General features: G+C 33.7%; 1 protein-coding gene across 1 annotated transcript in view; it reads left to right on the top strand.

Annotated features, from left to right (window-relative positions):
* The window catches only part of LOC129798940 (all trans-polyprenyl-diphosphate synthase PDSS1), a 76,604-nt gene extending 68,008 nt beyond the window's left edge, over positions 1–8,596 (top strand). Inside the window, exons 6-8 of the mRNA XM_055842453.1 lie at positions 2,189–2,320; positions 2,388–2,582; positions 2,670–8,596. Coding sequence (XP_055698428.1) covers positions 2,189–2,320; positions 2,388–2,582; positions 2,670–2,891 — 549 coding nt within the window. The 3' untranslated portion in view covers positions 2,892–8,596. The remainder of the gene's footprint in view (positions 1–2,188; positions 2,321–2,387; positions 2,583–2,669) is intronic.
* The last annotated feature ends 1,304 nt before the right edge of the window (positions 8,597–9,900 follow it).

Below are 9,900 nucleotides of genomic sequence, written 5' to 3' on the forward strand. Positions count from 1 at the left end.
ACTTATTTCTTAACAGTTTTACAAGATTAATATTAGAACAATTCTAGGGAGGGTATTTCTTGTTTTGTAGCAGTAACTTTAGGTTCGTTGGAAAGTTCTTTGATGTCTAAACCGATTTCTACACTCTTAAAAAAATTTAGTCTCAACAACCTCATATACAGTTATGGAAACTATAAAATATAATAAGCATAGACCCATCCATATATTTAGGTAGGGTAACTAAGTGAAATAGTTGACCAATATTATTAATAATGCCTTATATTCTAATTACTAATAAAATTTTATTATGAGATTTTTTTAAGATTATGAGAACCATTTTAAATAATTTGATAATAAATCACCCGATCAACTAATTTTCATTAGTAACGATGTATAAACTTTTTTAAGAGTGTAGCAGTTAATAAACCGTTAATGAACGGTTATGAACTTAGGTGGTGCTATGTCCCTTTGAGGGACAAGGCCTTCACCACCATACCTTGCCATTGTCGTACGCCAGCATCGATACACATCCGGTTCGCATTTCCTTCTCGGATGGCCTCTCGACATTGTTCCCTCTGGTTCCAGATTCTGGCTTTCTGGGTATTATCTTATCATAAATTCGGTACACATGACAAAGCCAGCTTCTTCTTCTCGTCTGGATATCGGCCACAAAGCTGAGTTCTCCGTATATAGTTACTTTAACTCATGATTTATCCTGATCCCGAAATCCCCTGTGGTAGCGTCCTTCACGTATGAGTTCCCAGGCCGGAAGCCTGCCCCAAGAATTAACTTCGACAAACACACTATCCAAGAGCGCGATTTCCTTGTAGTTTTTGCAGTCGAAATGTTTACTTTTCTTGTATATTTAGTGTGGGATGACTATTGATGCATTTCAGTCACCAGGCATCTGTTCCATCTCCCAGTTTTTACAGATCAATCCGTTATCATCATCTGTTGAGTGAATTTAAAGGAATTATATCCTCTTTATCAAACTTATAAAATTCTACTAGTCAATTATTTAAAATCATTTTTAAAAGTAAATTTTCTCAAATTGAACTTCAAACGTTATCACTTCTATAATCGGTATCACTACTTTGACTTTCCTTCGGTTTTTCCACTCAAGTTTGCTGAAGCTGTGCAATATTCTGGACGAGAATTTCGATCTAACCTCCCAAAAGAGATTTCCGGATAACAAACCCTATTGTAAAAGAAGAATCTTCTTTCTAAAAAAAAGGAAAGGAAAAAGACCCCTGGAGGAAAGATCTCAAACTGAGATATTTTTTTCAAATATGAAAGTTAAATGGTACTGTGCCCTAAACAGGACTATCCAGATAGTTGGATCCTTAGCCTTATATTGTTGCGAATATGGGTGCATTCTGGGGACAGACATAGCTTCTAGAGGAGATAAAACCCATGCGTAGCCTCCAATGAGTAAAAACATCGTAGTTCTCGTGCTGATATTTTTTTTGCCTAATTAATAAGTTTTAATTGAATAAGATATTAAAATATGATTTTAGTTATTTATTTTGTTAAATGTCTACAGTTTCATAAATCATCACTTTATGTATCAGGAATTGGTCAACAAAATAGGTCTCATGACGTAAGACCTTGGTAAGGGGGTTTATAGAAAGAGGAAAGGAAAAAAAATATTGGTCTGCTTATAATTTTACCGCATATTTACAGTGGCGACAAGATAAATAGCACAGTTTCGGACACTGTAATATATGCTTTGTTTTTCGAAAACTTATGCTTTTAAATGATGAAAGTAATAATAATAAATAAACTTGTATATAATTACATTTTGAATATGAAGAAAAAACCTGAAAGTTCTATCAAGAAATTTAGTACGGTAAAAAAATTTTTGAAATGGCACATATTAAGAGGACAATATAAATAGCACACTCTATAATAAGTGATAGTTTTCGGCTTCTACTGCAATTAACAACTTACGAATTCTATTTGAAAATTAAATTTGGATTAATTACTAATTGACTCATATCATCTGAAAATTTATTAAATTCCCTTTCTGAGTGCATTAAAATCTCAAAATCGCCAAAAAGTGAGTTGGTCCCTTTCGCATTCCTGAAGCTACTAAATCCCTTCTCTATAGCCTATTAGTAACAAATACGAGCATTTCGCAAAACTGAAATACTTCGCTACCTCTTTCATTGAAAAATTGTATTTTTAACATGTTTGTAATCCTTTCTAGATCCTTACTGACTTGGTTCAGGGAGAACTCATGCAGCTTGGTTCCAAGGAGACAGAAAATGAGAGATTTGCACATTACTTGACCAAAACGTACAGAAAGACAGCTTCACTGATAGCCAATGCTTTAAAATCGGTAAGTTTACTTTAACTAAGTTTTTACTAAAAGTAGGAGAATTTAGATTGAGATTATTTTGGTGTAGGTCGCCCTGTTGGCCAATGCAGATGAGAATATCTCAGAGATTGCTTTCCAGTATGGCAGGAATATAGGGTTAGCGTTTCAGTTGGTTGATGACTTGCTGGACTTTGTGTCGACGGCCGAAACGATGGGAAAACCAACAGCGGCAGACCTCAAATTGGGACTGGCCACAGCTCCAGTTCTCTTCGCTTGTGAGAAAGTGAGTTTTCTGGGATGGGTCTTGGTTTGGTCTTTGAGTTGATTTTGAGGTTGGAATTGAGAAATGATTGGTGTATTTTTGTTGTAGTATCCTGAATTAAATCCAATGATAATGAGACGATTTCAAGAGCCAGGCGATGTTGAAAAGGCCTTCGAATTGGTGCATAAATCCCAGGGATTGGAGCAGACCCGCTTCTTGGCGCGCAAACACTGCATTGAGGCGATTCGATTAGCACAAGAATTGGCGGAGTCGCCGTATCAGAAGGCTCTGGTGGTCGTTGGCGATTTAGTCCTCAATAGAATGAAATAGTTAACAACTTTCCAACTATACAACTATCTCAAGCATATACAATTAAAAGAAACACAAAAAAAATCGTGGGGTGGGTGAATACTCTTGTGTGCATGAATGAGATTTTGTGTTGATCGTTTTGTGCGTGCGAATGCAACTTTTATCGTTGAAAGTGATTGTGACCGAGAGTGCTACAAATAAGACAATCAACTGTCTCTTCTCTGCACCATCAGGGAGTCGTTGAACAAGGAGAAGAAAACTCTGTACCATTATCTGGTGGTTGAGTTTTCTTTCCACTTCAACGACGTCCAAAAAGGCAGAGAGTTGATGTTGAAGAATTCATATCCGACAAGGCAACAACCAAAGGGAATGCACGTGAAGGAATAACACGAAAAATGCAAGTACACTTCCTCACTTGGTATAACTTTGTTGGATATTGAATAAAAAACAATTTATAAAAAGGTAAAAAAAAAGATGAAGTAATAATTTATGATGTGCGATTGTGCGAATCAAGTGTGAATGCAATGGTTAAATGCAACAAAAACAAGAACAACAACAAAACACCTTAATAATTATTTTTTGTTCGTAACTATTATTGAAAAGAGGGCAAAGAATAATTTTTCTCACCTGTAAATCTCTCTCTCGAAAGACATCTCGTGGGAAGGTTTCCCTTTCTCAAAGAGGACATAATTAATTTCCCAAAAAAAGAAAAAGAAAAAATAGTCAGCCGTTTTAATCAAGAGTTTAATTATTTATTTAATTGACAAATAATTATTTGATATCAGAGACAGATACGCAAGAAAACTTATTAAATGTATTACGTATCGTGAGGAAGTAAACTATGTAAGAGGAATTCGTGAGGGAATTGCAATTGAGGTGATTAGTTCGTACACAATGCATCGTTTTTGTTTTTATTTTTAATTTCACAAAAATTAAAACGTTGTTAAATTGTTTAAACAAAGTTAAATTGCCCATTGAGGACTCAAACACAAATTAAACGTCGAGTTAACGATGATTTTTTCTTAGTGAATTTTCAGGCTTTAAGATTTTGGTTATTAACCAAAATTGCAAACAATGGATGGCACTATCTCAAATACTGCCTAGGCAAAAAGTTATGGGTAATTTTGCAAAAATACTTCTTATATATTCCAAGAGAAGATTCCAACAGAAAAAATTTCAAGTTTACACGTTTTTTTTACTACGGCATATCGGTTTTTCTTACGTTTAGTTTCAGAGCAAAAATTTGGACAGGAACACAAATTACAATTGTTTTTATTGCCCGTACTTTTTGCTAATTGCTTCTTGAACTACTTGCAAAAACGGTTTTAACATCCTAATGGAAAATTGTTTTGAAAAAGAAAACAATGTGCAGGGGTCATAAAACATCAAATTGGTCTTAAAGAACATAACATAAGCACTGATACAGAAAAAATGCAATTTGGAAAATATATTGGTGGATTGCGTACATTATCTAAGCGATTTTATTTTATTTGCCGTAATATTTATGAAGAAACATGTTAAAGCTTCTTAGGATATTGAATTTCTCTTCGATTTGATTCGTCTTTAGAACCATTCAAACCTTATGTCGATGAGGCCATTTACACCGCCGCATTGGATTGAAATTGAATTGTCCCAAAATCGGGTTTTGGAACAATTTAGACTCAATCTGAGACGGCAATATAAACTGTTTCATTTCGTCCAAGTACACCCCCGAGATTGAGATTGAATTGTCCCAAAATCCGATTTTAGGACAGTTTAATCTCAATCTAATGCGGCGGTGTAAATAGCCTCAATCACTCCTAATACATTCATTTTTAATATTTTCGATAAGGCACATAGGGACTTGAATGGAACTAGGAGGTAAAATAAGCAAATTGTGAACTGAATCCAATCCTGAACATTTAGATTTTCTCATTGTTTAAGATCGTCAAAGAGAAAAAGAAGAGCAAAAAGATTTAAAAGACCTACAAACTAAAATATTCTTTATTCTCTTTTACTTTTTTGTGCTCTTCTTTTTCACTTTGTCCATCTTAAACAGTGAGAAAATCTCAAATTTAAGGACTAGACACGGTATACAATTAGTTTATTTAACCCTATGGGGGTAGGGTTGATTTTAGTTGAAACTAAAAGGTTTAACCCTTTCGGAATCGCAGCATCTGCAGCAATGTCAATTTCACGATTCTTTGATCAATAATATCTTAACGCAAGAATTATTCGAGGTGCTACAAGAAATATCCTGGATTTGGACATTCTTATAGTTCAGAATCATTTACAAGAAATGATTTTTAATTTCAATTAGTGTATCAAGAGTCCCAAAAGATGAGAAAGACTTAAAGCGGTACTTGGTGCTATACCTGATGATCACGATAAGGATATCCAGATAAGGATTGAACGAATAAATCCGTAAGCAGAATGTGAAATAGCTTAGCACAGGAAGGCGGCTTGATTTCGAACAAGAAATGATGATCGATATTTATGATTTTTTTTTGAATCCGAAAAATTGGAATATTCGAAGGATGGCCCGTGTAGGAGATCCTACTCCCTTTGTAATCTCTGTTGGAGTATTGTGCAAGAAAATTGGGAAAACGACACAAGAATAATACGGGCTTCAGACCTAGGCTTAGCCATTTGGCTTAACTGTTCTAATTTCTTATCAATGACGATATTTTGGAAAAAGTTAACTTTGACTTGAATTATTAAAGATAAATGACCTATTAGGTTCTCAAAAAGAGTTGAGACCGGCTTCAGACCTAAGGTTTAGCCCAGTTCCCGATGGTCTCGAAATTCAAAATAGCAGCCAATTTTATAGGTTTTTCAAAATTGAATGGATCACTTGCCCATGCTGTTCAATCTTAAATGATAATTTTCCAAAAAATCTTGAATCATAAGAAATTAGAGAAGTTAAGCCATATAGCTAAGACTCTGAAGTTTGTATTAGGATTTGTGGGTTCGGTTACTGCCTGCGTCGACAATTCTAGAAAAGGTTGTAGGCTGTACAAGAAGTGAAGGAAAGTCACTCAGATATGTTTTAGGATATTAAGATTATCAGATAAAGAACGGAATAGATCAAGAACATATTCCAAAAATCTTGATAGTCGGAGACTATCTTTAGCTAAATTTTTAGCTTAATTTCGCTAAATTAATGCTAAAATTTTCTAATTCTTAAAATTCATTGAAGAATAGGCTTTTGTGAATGATTGATATTTGTTTTCCCTGTACTTATCATGACTTGAAGGAGATCCCATCCCGAATCGAAACTTTTACAAAGAAAGGATAATCTGGGAACAAAAATTTTATACCGAAAAATCCCGCTTTTATTTTATTTATAAACTCACACGGCCGAGTCGAAGTTCAGCAGTAAATAATAAGGAGGATTAGAACTTATTTGATCTTTGAACATGCTACACAAGCTTCAAACCCTAATACGGGCTACATACCTAAAGCCCAAAATAGACACAGGGATCGACTTAGGGATCAGCCCGAAAAATGAGGATTGGTGTCGATACACTCAGGGATCAGCCCAAAATTTGGAGGATCAGGCAGATCTTCTAAATTCGTGAGGTCTAGTGAAATTAAGGAGATTAGACGACATCAGCGCCAGTTCTGAAAATAAAAAGCTTAGTTTTGGAGGTTTTTGGGTGCTTTTCGAAATGTCAATTGGGTGAAAAACATGGAAAGTAATGGTACGCAATATTGCAACATTTTAAAATGCATTAAAATTGGAGTAAAGAGAAGATCAGATTGCTCCTTACTGTACGAAAAATCCATTGATGTTGCACTTAAGAAGCCTCTCAGCAATCAAAGTGTGGAGATTTAATAGAAATTTACGCTGAAAACGCTAATCCTTGATCCTAAATCCTCAGTATAACGTATGGCCAGTGAAATCTGCACAAAGTTCAAGGATTTTTCAATAACTAAATTAGTAAATTACATTCGAAAAATAAAAAGATTCCCCAGAAAAGCTATGCAAGCCATTGTGAAGAAGCGTCAACCTCGGGGTAAACCTAGGATAAGGTGGCTGAATCAAATTCAGAACCTTAACCTTGGAGCGCCTTGGGATTAAACCCGAACGTCTTTCTGAAATGGCGGAGGATCGACTAGTGTGGGCTGCTAAACTCGCTGTCATGGCTCTGTGACCCAAATAGGGATAAGCGGTTAAAAATGATGATAAAGAAACTCAAAAAAATTCAAAATCGTATTATCGTTCAAACACGAATTCTCGCCTTAATGTCGTTTTTAGGATTGCAGTAAAAGTGGATTTAGTAAAAAGTCTTAGAAATAAATGTGCAATGCTAATAATTTTGAGTTTTTCAGATATCACGATTTTTTTTAAACAGTAAAATGTTTTCAACATTTTTTAAAAGTTATAAACTATTTGTTTTCGAATTTTAAGCCCCTACGAAATGTAAACAATGCATTGTGTACCTTCAAATCTCCTTCAAAATATTAAGTGTTACAGCAAAAATAAATTCTCTGTAAATCTTGTAAAGTAATTCAACTAAGAAGACTACTTGAATGTACATTATTTACACTGAACGCAAAGAAATTAATCACCTTACATTTAATTGCAATTTAATTGTAATTTGTGAAAATGTGAAAGACGTATGAATGTTTCTATATTTAAGTTGTATTGTACATAAAATTGAAAGAAAGGAAATGAGCGATAACATATTAGGCATATCGATGATAGGTGGAAATATTATTTTAAACTTTGTTAAATAGAACAAAATAAAAAAAAATATGAAAAATAATTTGTATAAAAAGAAGACGCTTGAGATAAAAAAACGATTAAATCCTATTGAAAAAAAGTGAGAGAATGTTTAAAATATTCTTTGAAGAAAAAAAATATGCAAAATATTTTGTATTCTTTTTTTTTAACTATTTGTATAAAAAGATGTTTGAGCGCGCGCTGGTCATGAAAATAAATTTTTCAGTGGGAAATCACATGAGGAAATTAGTCATTTTTAGCAGTTTCCAATCAATTGCTAGTCATTATAATAAATAATTTGAGTAATTTCCAATATAAATAAATCATCCCTGTTAGTTTTTCGTTTGTCTCTGCTCCCCCCTTATAGTTTTTTTTTGTTCGTTGTATCATGAGAAAACATGGTTTTCTTTCCGCAAAACGATTTGTTTTATTTGTTTTTATAATTGTTACCATTTTTTTTCATACAAATTCGAAGGGAAGAAAAATTACATGTTGATCTAATTTGCTGATTATTTTCTTTTGCATATTTTATTTAATGAAGATGCAAAAAAATATTGAAAGACGTGGAAAGAGTGAGAAAAAAATATATCAATTCCAAAATATTTGTTCATTTTTATTTGAAAGGTATTTTTAGCTGAAAATAAATATTTTGTAGAAATTTAGATTTACTACTTTTTTTTCTAAAGAAGGGAAAAAATTCATTAGAGAAAAGAAGTGTTAGAGAGAGGAATACGAAAGATAGAAAAAAAAGAGATCCCAATGAATGGTTGTGTGAATGAGTAAAAGTTAGTAAATACTTTGTATCTGTGTAAATAACCAAGAGAGGATAGAAAGATTGTCTCTGTAAATATATTGCATTAGATGAAAGAGATATAAAAAAAAGAGAGAAAAAAAACAACTTTTTTTAAGCAATAATTTTTGTCTCTTTTAAGCCTTGTAACATCTCTTTTTTCTTGTTGTAACAAAATAATGTTGAAGAAAAGCAAAATTCTACCAATAAAACATTTTCATGTATAAAGCTCGACCGACAGAGAGAGAGAGACCACGAAAGACATGAAAGAATGCGTGCCAAAAATATTCCTCTGCATCTCTCACATGCCACTTCTACCTCCCAACTCCAATCCCCCACAGAAGACCAGCCAGTCTTAGCAACTTTCGCTTTTTCAAGAAGTTCACCTCTTGTGCGTCCACGAGCGTCGCGATTTTCTTGCGAAGCTCTCGGAAGAGTGGCAGGTTGTGCTGTTCAGTCTGACTCTCACCTGCCGGATCTTAACACTCCCATCTTGACACCATCAACGAGTCTGACTCTGTGAAGTGGAAGAGAAGGGGCAGGTGGAAGGGCAGCTAATTACTTTCTTCTTTCTTTGATGAGATTTTTCAAGTCTCCGGCAACGGAGGATTTCAGTTTCATCTAACTTTAGGCTAATTGAGAGCTTTTCCCTTTTTCTTTTAATGTTTCCAGGAGAAGTTCAATAAAAGTTTATAAATCTTCGTTCACAGCAAGTTAACCTATCTTAAGGAAAGAATGGTAAGTGGAGGATGTTGACATGGCTTTACGGTCAAATCCTATAAGCTTTGTAAAAGGTTGATATCATTCATTTTGTTGTAGAAAAAAAATTTAGAGTTTAGGGAGGACTGGGGCAAATTGACACATCGGAAATTTCAATATCAATATCAATAGTACTCTTCCTTCCAGCCCTTCGAATAATGTGAATTTTCTTTTATTTTTTCTAAGAGACTTACACATTTCTATTAAATATTATTTAGCTTTTTATAAATTAATGATAATTATGTGTAAGTCTCTTAGGAAAAAATAATCACATTATTCGAGAGCTTGAACGTTTGAAGGGAGAGCACTTTCCCCTATTTAATTTTAAGGTAAAATAATCAGTTGTAGGGGAAATTGCGCTACCTTCGGACGACTCGAGCTTCGGATAATTAATTTTTTTCTCTATGTTCCTTATGGATTTCACCCGTAGCTCTTTTCTGAAAATTTGAGGCAATGTAATAGCTACTAAAATATAATATTATAATGGACCAAATTCATTTATAAAACATTGAAAATAATTATTTGTGCGAAGCATAAATCGTCCAAAGGTAGCGCGCTTTCCCCTACCTGTGACAGAAAATTAGTAAATATTTGTCCAAAGGCTGCAGCAGATTGCACACAAAACTGAGGCCTTAAATTCTCAATCTAAATCTAAAGCCTTCATATCCTTTTTAAATGTAAGACAAGTAGTTTCAAGTAGAACCACGAAACCTCATTATTATTTTTTTTTTGGAAATTAGTCGCTGCTTTTTATTAATTGTTTTTTGAAAAAT

The sequence above is a fragment of the Phlebotomus papatasi genome, chromosome 1, assembly GCF_024763615.1.
Source record: "Phlebotomus papatasi isolate M1 chromosome 1, Ppap_2.1, whole genome shotgun sequence".
In the NCBI taxonomy this organism is placed as follows: Eukaryota; Metazoa; Arthropoda; class Insecta; order Diptera; family Psychodidae; genus Phlebotomus; species Phlebotomus papatasi.